The following is a 19,723-nucleotide window of genomic DNA, read 5'->3' as shown; positions in this document are numbered from 1 at the left end:
ATTTTTATTAATTGGTATTGTTATTTTATTTATTGTTATTGCATAACTCTCATAACATCAACTAAAATTTTACAGTTAATGCCTAAAATAATGCCTGTCTTTATACTTGTAACTATTTTGTATTATCTAATATTTTATTATTAATCCTATTTAAAAACCCTTTTGTTTACTAAAGTAGATTTTCAGAGAAGTGTGTTTTACCTTAGGTATATATGTATGTATGTATATTTAAACAATTTTAAAATGTATTCTACAAAATAGAGTGTATGTATATATGTATGTATGTATGTATGTATGTATGTATGTATGTATGTATGTATGTATGTATGTATGTATGTATGTATGTATGTATGTATGTATGTATGTATGTATGTATGTATGTATGTATGTATGTATGTATGTATGTATGTATGTATGTATGTAAGTATGTATGTATGTATGTATGTATGTATGTATGTATGTATGTATGTATGTATGTATGTATGTATGTATGTATGTATGTATGTATGTATGTATGTATGTATGTATGTATGTATGTATGTATGTATGTATGTATGTATGTATCAAGGGGATTTTCTAGGATATGTCTGCTACGACGTTTTGCGTACCCAAAAAAATCAAATGAAAAATTTCCAACTTGAATATCTTGTTGGAAAAAAAAAAGTTTTAGTATTATATTTAACAGTTAAAACCCAATTAAAGCAATAATTAAACAAATTATGCACGGATAATAATTTGAAACGGTCGGAAAGAATACAAAATACTAAAACGGTTGCATAACATTGCGAAATAAAGATAATTAGAAAAACAATTTAAATGTTTGACTTCTATAACTTAATTAGAAACTTGAATTGACCTTCTTTTTTCAGTCTAAAAAAATTTAAAATGATATTTTACTTGAAACAAATTTTAGACTTTCCTTTTTACATGCACCCTGAGTAACGTTTTTGTCAAATTTTATTGTTTAATACAATTAGTAACAACAAGTTTACATTTAAATATATCAATGGGCATCCCCAATTTTATTACATAAGAATGTGTATCTTTTTTAATAACTTATTAAGAAAATCTTTTACTGTATAATCTCTCAGCGTTCAAAAATTACGACCATAGGGGATTTAAACTTTACATGGTCATATTTTTCGAATACTGAATTAATTTACTATGAAACTTAAAATTTATTGATAACTATAAGTCTGATTGAGAATAGTACAAAAAGTATTTTATGAATTTGCTGCTCTCACGTTTGGGGAAGAAGGGGGGGGGGGATTTTTTTGACTTTTTTTGTTCCCAGGCTCCAATTATCGCAACTTTTTGCTTCTTTTTTTGACATAAGTATAAAAATATAAATGTTTGGAGTTTGCTTCATGTCTGGAAGTTAGCAATCTCGAAGACCAAAAAATGCTAGATCCGAAGACCAAAAAATGCTGGATCCGCCCCGATCCGATTAGATTTTATAATAATTTTCCACGATATATATTTTTCAAAATTGAATTCTAAAAAATCAAAAATTGATTATCATTTGGCATAAAAATTATTGATACATGGTTCGGAAAACAAAAATTTTTGCCTAATTTAATTTATGAAACATTACAACATTCACAGATAGTTTGTTGTTTATGCGCCATTTATTTACTTTTTTTAATACTTTATTTACTGTTTCAAAAAAATTTATGATTAGGGATGATAAAAAAGATTAGAATCATCTGTAAGCAGAATTTGTAAGATTAGCTAAATCATTAATAAAAATTACAAATAGTTGCGGTCCAATATTAGGGCCTCGGGAACAATTTATAGTCTTTTTTTATGTTTCTTTTAATTCATGATAAATTTATTGTTTTCTGCTTGACAAGTAATTTATAAACCTAAGTAAATTTGCATTTACTTTGGTTTATAAACTTTTCATGTTATTTAATTACTTTTTGATGCTTTTGAATGCGTTAATAAATTAATAATAAGTAAAATTAATAATAAGCAAAATTAATAATATGTAAAATTAATAATAAGTAGGGGAGACCGGGGCTAGTTGGCTCGGTTTTTACTCTATGAACTCTGTAGCCCTAACAACACATTTTTTTTAAAAATATTAAAGTGTAGTCTTAAAGAGTATGGATTAGGGTATCTTATGGATTTTGCATTCGTTTACAAAAAAAAATTCTTGGGGCCTTTCCGGACCCTCAAAAAAAAAAAAAAATTTGCGCCAACTTACCCCACCACGGGGTAAGTTGGTGCAAACTATAAAAATGATTATTAATGCACTATTAAGTGCAAAATTAATAGAAGTTTTTTTTAAATTAATTTTTGCAACAATTTTATTCCAAAATTTAATATTACTTTTAGCTGGTACCAAATATTAGTCCGTATAAAAACCAAACAGTAACCCACCTTTTATCAGTGGAAAAAAAAACTAAACAAAATTTTTTTAAAATTTTTTTGTAAGAATAAATATTTTCAATATTGTTAAAAATAAAAAAAATTAAAAAAAATAATTTTATAAAAATAAATATTTTTTTCCATAGTAAATGCTATGAGCCAACTTACCCCGTGAAAATTTTGTCTACTTACCTCGAAAGCTTTTTTTTTAATAAACAGTCTATAGATCCTGAAAAACGGCAGCTTTGAAAAAAAAGTCTGACTGGATATAGTAAACCAACTGTAACTGGAACTTTTACAATAATTTTTTTTTCATACGACTAAATAATTTCTTTGTAAAGTAAAAAGGAAGCGATGTTCTAAAAGTTACGTTTTTGTCCAAAAAACGCATAAATCTCAATATCTTCCATGCGCATGCGCAAATCCTGAAAATACTACAGTGAATGATGAAATGGTCAATGAGGAAGTTTCTGAGTAATTTTTGTCACTTTCTGATGAAAGGCTCTAAAGATAAACGCAGTTCGTCAACTTACCCCTGCGGCCAACTAGCCCCGGTCTCCCCTAAACTTAAAAAAAAATGTAAAATAGTAATCATTGAATGCATTAATGATTTACTCAACTTCTACATGATCAGTTAAACATTTTTTGAAACTTTTTAAAACCAACTTTTTTTGAAACCAAACTGTTTGTTATTTCGCTTTCACAATATAATGAGAATAGATAAAAATTAATACCATTTATAAAGTAAGTAAATACTACTAACATTTGAAAAACTGTGAAAGAAGATCATCTTTTCATCAGAACTTTATATTAGTGTAAACAAAATGATAGGTTAGAAAGTAACTATAAATACAACATAATAAAATAATATATTCATATCACTTTGTAGTATAAATAATAAAGTTTAAATATTTCCATAATATAATTGTTATTTTCAAATTTTGATAATATACGAGAGCAAAAGATTTTTACGAGAGCAAAAGATAATCAATGCAAAATTTTTATTTTCTCAAACCAATTTACATAAATATAAAAATATAAATGCTTGAAGTTTGAGTGAAGTTTGCTTCATATCTGGAATTATCGATCTCGGAGACCAAAAAATGCTGGATTCGCCCCTGAGTATGATTCGTATTAGCACGAACAATGTTGTCATAAGCTAAGTGGCAGTGTATAAATCCTATATAAATAAAAAGTCAAATTATTTATTGATCGATTTCAAGGTAAATAGGTCATTAAAAACCGCAGGAAAAAGATTATTTTCACATATATATACGAAGCATTAAATATTAAAAACGGCAGGAAAAAGATTATCTTCACAAATATATACAAAGCATTAAAAATTAAAAATATTGAGTTAATATAAGTGTTCAGAAAAAAGTTGTTTAGAGTGAGAAAAAAGATGTTTAGAGTGAGAAAAACGATGTCTAAAGTGAGAAAAACGATGTTTAGAGTGAGAAAAACGATGTTTAGAGTGAGAAAAAAAGTTGTTTAGAGTGAGAAAAATGATCAGCAAAATTAATTACACGTATTGCATGCTTCTGACGACGATAAAAAGATTGTAACTTACTTTTTTTATAGTTGTATGAACTATGCAAACATTGCCCAAGCAATGTTTGCAAAGATCATATAGCTATGAATGAATGTATAAAAAGTTGGGACAAAACCTTTTTATTTATACCGAGACTGGCCTCAGGGATTGTTCATAAATTACGTCACGCTTTAGAGGAGGAGGGGGGAGAAGGGGTTAGTTTTATTGTGACAACTCGTACGGAACACTTGTTACTAAAGTGTTACGATGTTGTGACGAGGGGAGGGGTCTAAAACTATCAAAAGTTGCGTGACATAATTTGTAGACGACCCTTAGTAAAGAATTCCAATATTTTTGGAAACTTTAAAACCAACATAATCAATATGTTGCTTCCATCTGATGTTCTCATCGAGGAATCAAAATTTTGTGACGCAATCTGTTTTTATTTCAATTCGGTCAATAAAATTATTAGGTAGAGCTGGGGGGGGGGGGGGGTAAACAACGTTTTTTATTTATTTTTTATCAAATGAAAAAAAAATCCATTTTGTCTTGTTAATATTTAGGGAAAGTTTATTGCATTTGAGCCGGTTAGAAATATTTTTGAGTTCTTCACCCATAGTAGTAAAGAGTTTATTAATATTGTTATTAGATAAAAAAAAAATTACTATCATCCGCAAACATAATAGTATCCGAAATAAAATTATAGTATCCGAAAAAAAAAATTTAGTATCCGAAATAGAATAGCACATGAATTAGCACGTATGTTTAATGAATGAAAACTTGGCTTCCTAAAAAATATGAAAATTGAACAAATCAACTTTTGCCATAATACCATTTGACTGATTTTAAGCTTACTTTTTTTTTATATCATTTATACCTGAAGACGCTAATCATAATAGGTCCTAGGTCCTGATGACACTAATCACAAAGACCAATAAAATTCAAATAACAGTAATAATATCTATGTACATGGTTATGGGCATGGTTGGTGGTATTTAAAACAATTCTCCAATTCTTCGGCTTTTCCCTACCCACTATGCAATGGTACCTAAAAAAACTTTTCAATTTCAACACAAAACAACAACAAAAAAAAACAAAGCAAAAAAACGTTAATAACAATAGAAATAGTAATTACAATAGGATTATAAATAAATTTAAATTTAGTTATAATTTTATGTTATATATTTTCTATATAAAAAGTAAATTTAAAATTTGAATACTTTTTATATAGACATAGATATATGCCAAATAGCGCAGTTTAGGGAAACTGCAAATAGATTTTTTTTTACAGTTTTATACCCAAGAATGCTGAGTCTTCTTTGATTTCCTTTTTTTAGGTATTATTATTTGGAAAAATAAATACATATAATAGTCATTAGTATCAGTATTTAATTAATCCGATACGTAGTTTTACTCAATCTGACACGTAGTAATTTTCTTTATTTTCTTTCTCATGATAAAAAATGTTTATATGGTATACCTAAAGTACGAAAAAAAAATTGAAAAAATTTTTTTTTTTTTTGCGTATGTGTGCGTTATATTAAACTACATCAAAATTAGTTATCGATTAATTGTTTATTTTTTGAGTTGATCAATTAATTGATTAATCGAAAAAATAGAATGATTAGTAGATGTTTTATAATAAGATAAAGCCTGTGTAGAACCTGATGACGAATATTTTGAAAATAAACTTGATAACTCTTCAATAAGTGGTCAGGAATGTGATGACGATGAGAAGATTTTATACAAAGCGAAGGACAAAGTTGGCTTGAGGTAGCTCTTTCTGATTACAAAATCGAATTTATTTAAAATTTTTTATCATTAATAAATAAAGTTAGTCTTATTTTTAGAAAATCACCTGTAAAAAATGGTTTTCTGCAAAAAGAGTATCAAGAAAAACCGAGAAAGGAAAAAGTCATGATAATTCATGATAATGTTGGCAATGCTAAAGGAAAAAGTTACCATAACTTTTTCCTTTAGCATTGCCAACATTGAATTCAATGGAATTCAATGTTGGCAATGCTGAAGCGGTTCTTGGAGTTGAAAGAGATAATAAAATCAGTACTAATAAATTTGACAGTTACTCATTTATATCCAACAAATTGTGAAATTAAGAAAATTGAGGAAATTGTAGAATCATTAGAAGTCATTGAGGTAAGTTCACTTGCTTTGGGAAGGCGAGATTGCAATATAATTGATGCTTTAAAAAATCTTTGAATTTTTACTTACTAAATTGAAAACACAATCAAGTGAGACTGGTATGAAATTCTACGAATCAGTAAGAAGAAAAATATTTGAAAGTAGGAATCCTAATGTAGAATTCCAAAGGCTTGTTAGAGTATTTAGTAGATCTCAACACTTACCTAAAAACATTTACACAAAAAAAATGCAATATTAAAACGATCAACAAGAAATTAACTCTTTCTAACAATTAAAGAAATTGTTTATTAGTCAATGATGAGAATGTTAATGAAAGTTTAAACCAAGTGGACAAGGCTAAATATGAATGCACTAAAAACATTACAAAAAAAGAACAACTGAACCGCATTTTGTCAAAACTACCAATCTTTTCGACAGTAGTAACTTTTCATCCTTGAATGATGAAACAATTGATTCTTTATGCTTTCTTCGCTCATATCTTTTACAGAAACAAAATGAACATAAAATAACTGTAATGTAAAACTTCTATGTTTTTTAATGAATTCCTAGCTAATTATCAAACTTATTATTAGTTAATTATCAAACTTATTACGCTAATTATCAAACTTATTACGTTTTCTTCAATTTTATAAATTAAAATTTTTACCGCTCGTAAACATTACAATATTCTTATTAATTACATTGAAATATTACTTCAATTTAAGTAATAAAATATTCCAATGTAATTAATTTTGGTTTAAACTAAAATGAATTTATATAAAAAAATAAACTCAAATAATATTATTTAATGTGTAATTAAAGAAAAACTTCTTTATATTTGTTTTTATAAACTATATATATTTGTTTTTATAAACTATTATAATCGATTAATAACTAATTAATTGTTTTTTTTCTTAACCAATTAATTGTTAATCAAAAACTTCTCAAAATGATTAACCAAAACAGTTCTAATAAAAATTCATCACAATAAAAACTTTTCGTGTAATAGTTACGACCTTTCAAAGTTATTTCAGGGAGCCAATAAGAGGAATTTTCAACTTTACATGGTCATTAATTTCAAATAAAAAGAGATCTAATGAAATATGAAATCTGTCAATGAATTTAGACCTTATTTATAATAGAACTTAAAAAAAGGTTATGATCTTATGAGACATAATTCCAAGAAAGGGAAAATTAGAGGTCGGGACGGGGTTGTGTTAGCCTCAATTGCCACAACTTTTTGAAAGTCATCCTCATTTTAAACCAATACGAATGCTGGAAATTTAAACCAATAAAAATGCTAGAAATTTGAGTATGTGTCTCATAGTTATCTTAAACAAAAAATTTAAACAAATTTTAAAAACAACAAAACTCGCCGAAAATACGTTTACAAAATACATTTCTTCCCAGATAAAAAAAAAAGTTGTTTTGTACATTTTTATTATGAGAAAAAAGTTTTCTGATGATAAAAAAAAAAAAATTTCTGGACTTGAGTTGCAAAGTTTTAGAGCATGTTCCTATGATAAACTTTTTGCTTTAAACAATGTAAAAGCTTGTCTAAAATATTTTATTTGCAGAAACAAAATTTTGCATCCTTTACATATGCAAGTTGCTTATAAATAGTGGATATTTTCCACACTCTTTTATAATTTTTTACATTTTTTAGAAGTCAGCCACTAGACAAAAATTTTTTATATTTTTAAGAAGTCAGCCACTAGACAAAATTTTTTTATATTTTTTAGAAGTCAGCCACTAGACAAAAAGTAAAAGAGAGTCATTTAGAAAATCAGTTGAATGAATTAAAAAAAATTTATAAAAAAAAACACTTATCGATAGATGAAACAAGAAGAACATTATTTGAAGTACAGAAGAAAAACAATGACTTATTAAGGGTTAGTGTATCTTTAGTAATATTTTCTTTTGGAATATTTTTTTCCGTCATTTACCCGATTAAAAAAATCGTTTTAAAAATATTTTTTCGTAAAATTTAAATTTTCACTGTATTACTTAATTTCACTCACTAGGCAACGACAATGTCTTGTCAAAACACTGAAGAACAGCTTAAGCAGCAACTACGTAAAGAAGAAGAACAGATAGCTAGAGTAATTTCTTTACCTTTTTCTTTTTTTAAAATTGCAATAAAAAAACAAAACTTAAGAAAAAAAAAATGTTATTTGTAGAATATCTAGTAGAATATCTTTTTTATATTTAAGCTTATAACTTATATTTATTTTCGTTCATAACTTATATTTATTTTCGTTCATAAGTTATATTTATTTTCGTTCATAACTTATATTTATTTTCGTCCATAACTTATATTTATTTTCGTTCATAACTTATATTTATTTTCGTCCATAACTTATATTTATTTTCGTCCATAAGTTATATTTATTTTCGTCCATAAGTTAAATTTATTTTCGTCCATAACTTATATTTATTTTCGTCCATAAGTTATATTTATTTTCGTCCATAACTTATATTTATTTTCGTCCATAACTTATATTTATTTTCGTCCATAACTTATATTTATTTTCGTCCATAAGTTATATTTATTTTCGTCCATAAGTTAAATTTATTTTCGTCCATAACTTATATTTATTTTCGTCCATAAGTTATATTTATTTTCGTTCATAACTTATATTTATTTTCGTCCATAACTTATATTTATTTTCGTTCATAACTTATATTTATTTTCGTCCATAACTTATATTTATTTTCGTCCATAACTTATATTTATTTTCGTCCATAACTTATATTTATTTTCGTCCATAACTTATATTTATTTTCGTTCATAACTTATATTTATTTTCGTTCATAACTTATATTTATTTTCGTCCATAACTTATATTTATTTTCGTTCATAACTTATATTTATTTTCGTCCATAACTTATATTTATTTTCGTCCATAAGTTATATTTATTTTCGTCCATAACTTATATTTATTTTCGTCCATAACTTATATTTATTTTTGTCCATAACTTATATTTATTTTCGTTCATAACTTATATTTATTTTCGTTCATAACTTATATTTATTTTCGTCCATAACTTATATTTATTTTCGTCCATAACTTATATTTATTTTCGTTCATAACTTGTATTTATTTTCGTCCATAACTTATATTTTTTTTCGTTCATAACTTATATTTATTTTCGTCCATAACTTATATTTATTTTCGTCCATAACTTATATTTATTTTCGTTCATAACTTATATTTATTTTCGTTCATAACTTATATTTATTTTCGTTCATAACTTATATTTATTTTCGTTCATAACTTATATTTATTTTCGTTCATAACTTATATTTATTTTCGTTCATAACTTATATTTATTTTCGTCCATAACTTATATTTATTTTCGTCCATAACTTATATTTATTTTCGTTCATAACTTATATTTATTTTCGTCCATAACTTATATTTATTTTCGTCCATAACTTATATTTATTTTCGTTCATAACTTATATTTATTTTCGTCCATAACTTATATTTTTTTTCGTTCATAACTTATATTTATTTTCGTCCATAACTTATATTTATTTTCGTTCATAACTTATATTTATTTTCGTCCATAACTTATATTTATTTTCGTTCATAACTTATATTTATTTTCGTTCATAACTTATATTTATTTTCGTCCATAACTTATATTTATTTTCGTTCATAACTTATATTTATTTTCGTTCATAACTTATATTTATTTTCGTCCATAACTTATATTTATTTTCGTTCATAACTTATATTTATTTTCGTCCATAACTTATATTTATAAGAAGTTTTTTGGTTTGTGGTTACTTAATACGAATTTGCTCATGTGACGACGTTTGAATACTTATTCGCTTTTTTTGTTTAAGAATCCTTTTGGATTTATGTACAACGAAATTATTCGTTTTTTGTATAAGTATTAGACATTTTTTTAGTAATGTTATCGTATGCCGGCTTTTTATGATTGACTATACTATATTAGGTGTATTAGACGTTGCTTTTAAATTTTGTTTTGAACCCCTTAAGTATTTTAAGACTGTAGTTGCTTTTTACAAGTTTTTTGTTTTCAAATTAATTTTGATGCGGAAGTGGTGTAGTGGTTGAGCGCTAGCCTCATAATGTAACGCGTGACCTCTATCTCACTTTAAACTTCAAAAGAGAAGTGTACATAAATGTCTGGACTGCTAATAATATTGACCAACTAAAAACAAGGATTAGGTCTTGCTTAAGAAAAATACGTGTCGAGGTCCGCAAAAATTAGTATCAGAGACATAAGATTTGACCGAATACTATTTTGTGGAGTTTAATAAGTTACTTTATTTTTATTGAAAAAATTTTAGTTTTTCAGTAATAATTTTTACTGATAAAAAAAAAAATGCTCTGATGATGGCAACTCTGATAATGACATTAAAAAATTGGAAAATTTTAAAGGTTATTTGTGATGGCAACTTGTTTTTATAGTTTGCTGCACAAAAAAATTTTTTTTTTGCGCTGGCAAAAAATGTAAGTAGGTAAAAAATACAAATTTAAAATTTAATTTTATATACTCATATATATCACTTTTTTATTCATATTTTAAATTATTTGTAAGGACGCCACGGGTAAAACAATGGATTAAAACTATAAATAAAATTTGAAATCCTTTAATTTAGGTAATGTTTGAAAAAGAAGAAAAGCTACAAACGTTAAAGAAGATAAAAATGGAGTTCAATGGAGATAAATTTTTTATGTACCAACAAATAAAAGTGCGCATTTATATAGCATATTTTTTATTGTTTTTATCACCAATAACACTAAATATATTAATGTTTTAAAATATTTAGTAGCAAGATTAAAAAGACCACCCAATTACCACTCACCAGGGACAACTTGGCATTTGTTAAAGTCTGATGGAAAACTAAACTAAAATTAACCAAAATTACATGTTTTCACAACGTTTTCTCAAAATTTACCAAATAAAGCCAAATCACACTATGCTAATCAAAAAAAACATATTACGCAAAAATATTCTACAAGCAAAAAGCAAAAAACTTGAATGGTAAAATATTAAAGAACTCTATAAACATAATCTGAATATATATTTTAAATAACTTGTAATCCGAAGATATTTTATTTATTTGACAATTTTTTTGTAAACTTTTAATAATTGATCAACGCTTTTTTTGTTGGGTTCACTTGAACACAAAAAGAACTCAGGTTCACATACAAGATTCTCATACAAGTTTTACATACAAAGTTCACGATGGAATTTTTTATACAAGGTTCCAAGTGGAACTTTTTATAAAAGGTTTACAGTGGAACTTTTTTTTTTGCTTTGCACTAATATGATCAAAAACCATTTTCGTGTATCTGATAAACCTTTATAAACTTTTTGGCTATACAAAAATTATTTATAATAAAGTGAAATAACTCATTACTTCATTCCTTAAAAAACCTTTATTTTGTTTATTGCTAATAATATGTTATGATCGTTGTAATCGCTACACATAGACCAAAACCCAGCGGTTTTTGAAAATTGAGAACCCAAACAAGACGGTTCAATTTTCAAAATGTCTTGTTTCGCGACATCGATTTTTTCGAAAACAGTTAACAAAAGCTTTCTCACTTACCTCATTTCAAGCTGTCTTGCGCACTAGGCATCAGCATGGGCTCAAGAATTGATGTTTAAGGATGCTTTATCCTCTTATTATTTTTCGAATGGGAATCTATTTAGTTGGTACTTAGCTTTCAATAACAACGAATAACAATGATTAGAATTAAAAGATGTGATGTTTCCTCAGAATTAAAAGATCTGATGTTTCCTCAGAATTAAAAGATCTGATGTTTGCTCTGGTTATTTAAGCAGCATTGGTAAGAAAAGTGGAGTGAACTGCCTTGTTCATTGCTCTTCCGCGATGCTAAGTGATTTCATAATACTTTAAAAATGAGAAAAAATAAATAAAAACCAGACCAGGTACTTAATCAGATTCTCAGTTTTTTTTTATTTAGCGCAAAGTTTTGTAACAACTAAAACTTCAATTAGATAATTAAAAAAAGGTAAACAAAGTCTGCACTTTAAATGACTTTTACTTAATATGTTAAAAATTTTGATTCAACATTTTAAATTTGAAAGTGTGAGCTGTACACGGACACTGTATACGTTGCAAATTGCACGTGTATAAAAATCTCCCACCAAAATATCAGCTCAAATTTATTAATGTTTGCTGAAAAAAGTCTGCCACCGTGCACTCTCGGCCCTTTGCGTATAAACATAACCTTTATAGCTTCTATATATATTTTATTATCAACACTTTTAAGAAATGCTTTAGTGGTATAAATTTTATGTAGTATAAAAAAACATTTATCTCACTTTGTTTAGACTTTCGGGAAAAAGAGACAAGGCAGTAGATTGCATTTTGAAAGTAATATCGCAATATGCAACACCATATTATCATAAGTCTTTAGGTTGACAAAAGACTATAATCGTCTAATACCCTGCAAAATTTCTTTTTGCGAAAAACGTTTCTTTTCAAGTTTTTTTTCCTATATAAAAACAAGTTGAGGCAACTTTTAATAAATTTTTTACAAATTTTATTACTTTTAATAAAAAGTACGGTTATGTGAAAAAAATAAATTTTATACGGCCATCTGAGAGAAAATCATTTAAAACATTAAAAACAATTCAAAAAGTATAACTTGTAATAATTAAAAATTCATTTATTAAATATTTTGCAATACTGTTATTTATTCGAAGCTTTTCCAACTAACTTGACCTTTTTTGAACGGCCCTCTGAAAGACAGAACGGATGTCTGAATACAGAGGTCACACAAAGCTAAAGATAACATTCATCTTTATTACCTTAAGGTAAAATAGAAGGTTTCAAAATATACTTGCCTAAAGTTCGTAATATTTTTACTAAACATTATTTGGACTGGGGAGTATACCGATTGCATTTCCGCAAATATTTGAATTTGCTCCACGCTGCACGGCAACAAGTTAAAACCTTAATAAAAATAATTTTTATAAAGAAAAGAAAACGATTGCTTTTTTTTATAAAGAAAAGTAAACGAGACTTATAGTAGATAACAAAATTTTAAAAACTAATGTTAAAAAGTAAGAAAAAAAAAAAAAACTTACAAGCTCTACGTCTGTCTTGGACGAGTTAGCTTCGCAATACACAGACCTATTTAAATAAAAACAAATTAACTAGATAAACAATTGAGAAATAAAAATTTATTTCTATTAAATTACATCTAAAACCTAAAAAAACTCTAATTTAAAAAGTAAATCTTTTCATAGTAGGGTAAAGCGGAGCGTATAACGGACACCTAAGAAACAAATGTTTGCGGATTGACACGGAACCGTTTTTTTATAAATTTTTTGAAGTTCATTGATAAAAGAAAACGAAGAAACAAAAAAATAATAATCTAAAAATAAGCTACGACATCCTAACGAAACTTTAGAGTAGCAACTTTTTCACCTTTAGCAAGTGGATGGGCCAAAACAGTTAAAGAGCAGCAATTATTTGTTGATTGTGAAGCTTTAAAAATAATCTATTATTTATTCATGTTCAGACATAAAACTCTCAAAAAAAAAAAAAAAAAAATCCCAAATAAACTACACATCCATACGCTCATACACCATAAAACAGAAATAACGACTAAAATAAAGAAATTTTTTGTGTTTTATTATAAAATTCTCCTAAACAAACTAACTTAAGAAAATATTCTAAAATTTAAATAGGACAAAAACTGATATAAATTATTAAACTGGTCAATAATACTAAATTTATGATTAAACAAAAAATATGGATTACATAATCACACAAAAAATATCCTCAAATTATTTGACAACTGTTTTGATGATCTGACGTATCGGCCGATGAAGACCAAATTTAAATATAACAGATGTATTAGCAGCTTTTCCAATACTAAATTCCCTTTTAGTTACAGCTAAAAGAATTTTCAAAGAGCTTTATCCCATTTTGGATGATCGATCTTTCTTATATAATTTCTTACCATCGTTATTTATATTAAACACTAACAATAATCAAAGTTTAATAAATAATAAAAGTATAAATAAGCCAAACATATAATTTTTGATAAATCTTTTGTATCGCCTAAAAATTTTTTGTTTTTTGTGAACTTACTAATGCATTTTGGTATTTCTAAAATTATTATTTTTTACAATAATAAAACAATAATTTAAAATATTTAACACAATTTTTTTTATTTAAAAAAAAAAAAATTTAGCTTAGATATCAGACTTTAGGCAAAACCGCCCCGTTATTCCCACTGTCCCGATATGCCACGCTCTACCCTCATTTTATAGTCAAGACGTCATTTTTGTAACATAATCATTTAAATCCTATTTAAAAAAATTATATCTTCGAAAGTTAATTTAAAAAAATGTTTAGTTACATGGCAAAAATGTTTTTTAAATAAACTTATTTTCAAAAATTTGATTTGATTTTATTGTAGATTTTTTAGGTGTTAAATCATAATTCTCTTAAGAAAATATTTCCGCGCCAAATTCTGCAGAAGCTTGGACAAAGCTTGTTATTTTTTGTTTGTTTCAAAGTTCGAAGATTTATAAGCTTTTCTTTTATTAACCTTGACAAGTATTACGCTTTACCACATTTTTTTTTTAACCATCCGTTGTTTATCATCTTTTCTATAATTTAAAGCTAAATACGAGAATCGAAAATAACGCGTTATACTCATGACTAAAAAAAATATTGTTTTAAAGTTAAAGTAAATATTACCGTATTATTTTGGCAGCTTTCTTTAACTCTCCTCGCTGCAGCAAGCTATGTGCGTAATAAATACGACATCTATGCATTAAGATAGGATCATTCATCTTCTTTGCAACCACATATTGTTGTTGCGACACTAAAGCTGCTTTATAGGACTATAAAAAAAAAAAAGCACAACTAAAAAGTACTCATTATGTTGATGAAGCTGCTGCTGATCATGATGATGGTGATGATCATGATGATGATACAGCAGCTGATGATGATTACGATGATGGTAATCATGATAATGATGATTATACATTAGCTGCTACTGAAGACGATGATGATACAGCAGCTGCTTATGGTGACGATGATAAAGCAGCTGTTGCTGCTGATGATGATGATGCGGATGGTGATGATGATGAAGATGATGATGAGGAAAGTCTTAAAACTAACAATTAAAAAATAAAAATAACTGAAATACTCAAAAATAAATAGCATTTAAATATCATTTTAAATTTGTGAGATCAAAAGACTAACATGTTTTTCAGAAAAATCGCCGAGAGAGGAATGTGCACCACCTAGTGTTGAAAGACAAGCACAAATATATTCCAATTGAATTCTTGCAACTAACAACGGATGAAATAAACTCCATCTAAAAAGAAGTTTTAAAATTTTTGTCTTAAACATAACATCAACTAAAAGAATTGATAAAAAAATGTATTGATAAAAATAGCGATCAAAATTAAATCAACAAATAAAACTTTTACATCATGCAAAAAACTTTTACATCATGTAAACTCTTACATCATGTACAAAAACTCTTACATCATGTACAAAAAACTCTTACATCATGTACAAAAACTCTTACATCATGTACAAAAACTCTTACATCATGTACAAAAACTCTTACATCATGTACAAAAACTCTTACATCATGTACAAAAAACTCTTACATCATGTACAAAAAACTCTTACATCATGTGAAAACTCTTACATCATGTAAAAACTCTTACATCATGTACAAAAAACTCTTACATCATGTCAAAACTCTTACATCATGTGAAAACTCTTACATCATGTAAAAACTCTTACATCATGTAAAAAAAACTTTTACATCATGTTAAAAAACTTTTACATTTTTTTTGTTGTTGTTAATTCACCTCCTTAAGGTCGTGAAGGCCACTACAGACGAGGAGGCTACTTAATTGTGGTTAAAGCTCTCTTTCAACTCTATATCTCCGAAACACCAACCTTGAAAAACAAGGTCGCTGCGCGGAGAAACAATTTGAGCACGGTACTACCAGGGACATGGTGGGGATCGAACTCGGAACCTCTTGCTTATGAGGTGAGTGCTCTACCACTACACCACTACCGCATTACAAAATGTAAAAAACTTTTGCATCATGTAAAAAAAAAATATACGAATAATAGTAATCATAACATCAATGACGCATGTACCAGAAAAAAATCCTTTATCAGGTTAGTGTTTTTGATTAATTTTCAAATTACTTATATAGAAATTTATACTTCAAATAACTTATATATATAATATATAATACATATAATTTTTATTTTTATATTTTATATATGAAAAGTTTACAAAATAAATATGTATTATATATCAGTTTAACACTAAATCATCAGTTTAACACTAAATCATCAGTTTAACACTAAATCACCAGTTTAACACTAAATCATCAGTTTAACACTAAATCACCAGTTTAACACTAAATCATCAGTTTAACACTAAATCACCAGTTTAACACTAAATCATCAGTTTAACACTAAATCACCAGTTTAACACTAAATCATCAGTTTAACACTAAATCATCAGTTTAACACTAAATCATCAGTTTAACACTAAATCATCAGTTTAACACTAAATCATCAGTTTAACACTAAATCACCAGTTTAACACTAAATCATCAGTTTAACACTAAATCATCAGTTTAACACTAAATCACCAGTTTAACACTAAATCATCAGTTTAACACTAAATCATCAGTTTAACACTAAATCACCAGTTTAACACTAAATCACTAGTTTAACACTAAATCACCAGTTTAACACTAAATCACCAGTTAAAAACAAATTTATTAATATCTAACTTTCTCAAAAAAGGAGAGTTTTTTTATGGCAACTCTAATTTTTTTATGCTAATTCCAATTTTAAACTAGTTTTGTTTCATAATGAAGTTTCACAATAAAGACAATTAAAAAAAAAATGAACGCAGAGTTCTCTTTGTTACAAATAATAAATGTATAAAAAATGACATATTTTTATTTTTCTTATTTTTCATTACAGAGTTTGTTATCAAGAGATGAAGACTTATGAAATTTGATATTTTGATTAGCTTTTGATGCATAATAAAATTAGAATAAAACATGCTAAAATTAGAATAAAACATAATAAAAATAGAATAAAACATAGTAATACACTTTAAATAAACAAATAACATACGAAACAATGATGCAATATAAAGGCAAAACATATGTTTTGTAGGCTTCTATCCAAAACCTGATGTTTGAAAATACTGATGCTGTCTTGGTTACCAAAAAATGACTGTCATCTATTAAACCAGAACAACTAAATCTTAAAAACTTTCATCGCATAAAGTATTTAAAATCATAATAGCTTAATACACCATATAAATTTACATAATTACGTGAGGTACTCAATAACTTTGCATAATTATGTGAGATATTAAATTAATACGACTATAATATGATTAAGATTCACATAAATTTACATAAATTTACATAATTATAAGACATACATATGGTTATAAAACAATTGTCATATTACATATTGATAAAACCTAATAGTAACAAAGCATTTTAAAGTGTTTTAAATGTATTTTAATGTATTAAACATAAACAAAAAAATTAACAGCAAAAAAATATAGTAACCTTGACAACATGATAGCAACCAACACATTAGCTGCTTACAAAATCTACGGTTGCTTAAAAGAAAAGTTTCAAATAAGTATACAGATCGATCATCAAAACGTAACCGAATTAATGCTTCATATTTATTAGTAACTGTTCTTTGTAAGTAAACTTTCCATGACTTTTTGATGTAGCATTTGTTATCAAAGTAAGAGACATAAACTTTTACTTTAAACAGGCTGGTCATGACACTGCACAAACGCAGATAAAAAACATTCAAAAAATACACAAGTTATAGTATTACTATTATTTTTACTTTTTTATCTTATCATTATTACAAAATAATATTCGTGTAACAAATAAAGTACATAATTACAAAGTAGATAATATTCATTATTACAAAGTAGATAATATTCGTGTAACAGTTATTAAAAAAAAAATAGAACCAATTGTGCCATTTTTTAATTTTTAATTTTACAGTTGTAAAGTTAAATAAAATTATAAATATAAACAATCATTCATGATTTTACATTTATAACTTTAAAAATTTTAATATTTATAATTTTATTCCTAATATATAAAAATAAAATTATAAATATTAACAATCATTCATGATTTTTGAACAAAAACAAAAAAACAATATAAAAACAACAAACTAAAACAAACAAACAAAAAAACCATAAATGTTTCAAGTAATCATTGAATAAAATTTTTTATAAGTATAACTTAATTAACAGAGGTCCACAGTAAGTCAATCATTAATTAACAGAGGTATATTGGCCACAGTAAGTCAACAATTATTGGGATTTACAACAAAACAATACTTTAACAATAATATTTAGGAGCTCAAAAAAACTTGTTTAAAAACATAATCACAATATAAATTTATGATAAAAAAATTAAATCTCGGTGAAATCCCAAATGATTTCACATCATTTTCAAATGATTGGATTTCACATCATTTTCAGAGTTTTTGTAGTTTTTATGTAGAGAAAACACAATTATCAATAACATTAATTATGTAGAGTAAATAAATAAAGGGAAAAAATAACAAAAAATAAAAAAAACACAATACAATTATTAATTAATATTTATTTAATTTAATTTATTTTTTTTCATTATTTAAAAATATTTTAAAACATAACACACGCAAGGAATTAGATTTTTTTTTTGGTGTACTTTCTAATGTCTAAAATTTTCTGATTCTAGGTTTCTAACAATCTTCTTTATTATTTTTCCTGTTTCAAAGTTGGGACTCTTTGTTTTGCTTTTACATTTTTTAATTTTCTTGTTTAAACATAAAAGATTTTCTATTTCTCAAAATAATCTGGAGCATCAAATATCGCAAAGAACGTATTAAATTAACATCTTCCCACCTTTGTTGATTGGACAGTAAATTAAACAATTATACATAAAAAAAGAATTAATCCTAAGATGATCTAATAAGATAATGTACTTTGTCAAAAATTTCTATAGAACCTATCATGATTCTCCTCTTCTAAAATTTAAAATCAAATTCTTGTCCCTATAAAAATGAAAATAACAATTAAATAATTTTATATTTAAAAAAAAAACTAGACGTTAACAACTGAAAATTAATCTGGCTACAGATTTCAAAAGGTTTTCGCTTTTAATGTGTTTAGCTATTTAACATATTCAAGTTAAAACTTTATTTGTAAATAATATGTTATATGTCTGGAGAACTATAAAAAAAAATGACCAGACATTAAAATTTACATTTTTAGATAAAAAAATACCTTGTAATAATAACTTTTAATAATAATAAAAAAATACCTTGATAATAACTTTTTGCCTTTGTCACACCAATATTTTCATATTCAAATAACCAGTTAATAACAAAATAGTCACTTTTTTTCCATATTTTGCTTAATTGTAACTTTGTTTAATTTTAATTAAATAAAATTACAATTATTTAAATCAGTTTAATATATATATATATATATATATATATATATATATATATATATATATATATATATATATATATATATATATATATATAAAGTATAAAGCCACAAAACAACAAAACAGTTAATAGCTTAATTTTTTCATATATTCTTTAATTAT

General features: G+C 25.7%; 2 protein-coding genes across 7 annotated transcripts in view; one reads left to right on the top strand and one right to left on the bottom strand.

Moving 5' to 3' along the window:
* Positions 1–11,180, top strand: part of LOC101241677 (uncharacterized) — a 32,929-nt gene extending 21,749 nt beyond the window's left edge. For 2 of the 5 annotated variants that reach the window (XM_065796523.1, XM_065796524.1), the window contains exons 11-14: positions 7,786–7,935; positions 8,068–8,145; positions 10,683–10,775; positions 10,854–11,180. In XM_065796523.1, the coding sequence (XP_065652595.1) occupies positions 7,786–7,935; positions 8,068–8,145; positions 10,683–10,775; positions 10,854–10,856 (324 nt within the window). In that variant the 3' untranslated portion in view covers positions 10,857–11,180. The remainder of the gene's footprint in view (positions 1–7,785; positions 7,936–8,067; positions 8,146–10,682; positions 10,776–10,853) is intronic. The other 3 variants (XM_065796525.1, XM_065796522.1, XM_065796521.1) reach the window with 2 other exon arrangements.
* Positions 11,181–12,690: 1,510 nt separating this feature from the next.
* On the bottom strand, positions 12,691–19,541 carry LOC101241757 (uncharacterized protein F58A4.6). 2 transcript variants are annotated; one of them, XM_065796526.1, is made up of 7 exons: positions 19,430–19,541; positions 17,657–17,886; positions 17,208–17,316; positions 15,285–15,399; positions 14,775–14,920; positions 13,148–13,193; positions 12,691–13,013 (listed from the first exon to the last, which is right to left on the bottom strand). In XM_065796526.1, the coding sequence occupies exons 2-7, from the start codon at positions 17,880–17,882 to the stop codon at positions 12,933–12,935; spliced, it is 723 nt and encodes a 240-aa protein (XP_065652598.1). In that variant the 5' UTR covers positions 17,883–17,886; positions 19,430–19,541; the 3' UTR covers positions 12,691–12,932. The 2 variants fall into 2 exon arrangements, with proteins under 2 accessions (XP_065652598.1, XP_065652599.1); XM_065796527.1 differs by having other exon boundaries at positions 17,657–17,709; positions 19,430–19,536.
* Between the last annotated feature and the right edge of the window lie 182 nt (positions 19,542–19,723).

The sequence above is a fragment of the Hydra vulgaris genome, chromosome 04, assembly GCF_038396675.1.
Source record: "Hydra vulgaris chromosome 04, alternate assembly HydraT2T_AEP".
In the NCBI taxonomy this organism is placed as follows: domain Eukaryota; kingdom Metazoa; phylum Cnidaria; class Hydrozoa; order Anthoathecata; family Hydridae; genus Hydra; species Hydra vulgaris.
Note: the sequence above shows the minus strand (reverse complement) of the source record. Positions and strands in the feature narration are given on the sequence as shown.

Bases quoted from the DNA above. Each gene is read 5' to 3' on its own strand.
- LOC101241757 (XM_065796526.1), bottom strand. From the start codon at position 17,882: ATGACCAGCCTGTTTAAAGTAAAAGTTTATGTCTCTTACTTTGATAAC. The intron at 17,317-17,656 runs GTTACTATATTT...CTGGTTTAATAG, and splicing joins GTTGCTATCATGTTGTCAAG to ATGACAGTCATTTTTTGGTA. The intron at 13,014-13,147 runs GTAAGTTTTTTT...ATTTTTATTAAG, and splicing joins CCAAGACAGACGTAGAGCTT to GTTTTAACTTGTTGCCGTGC.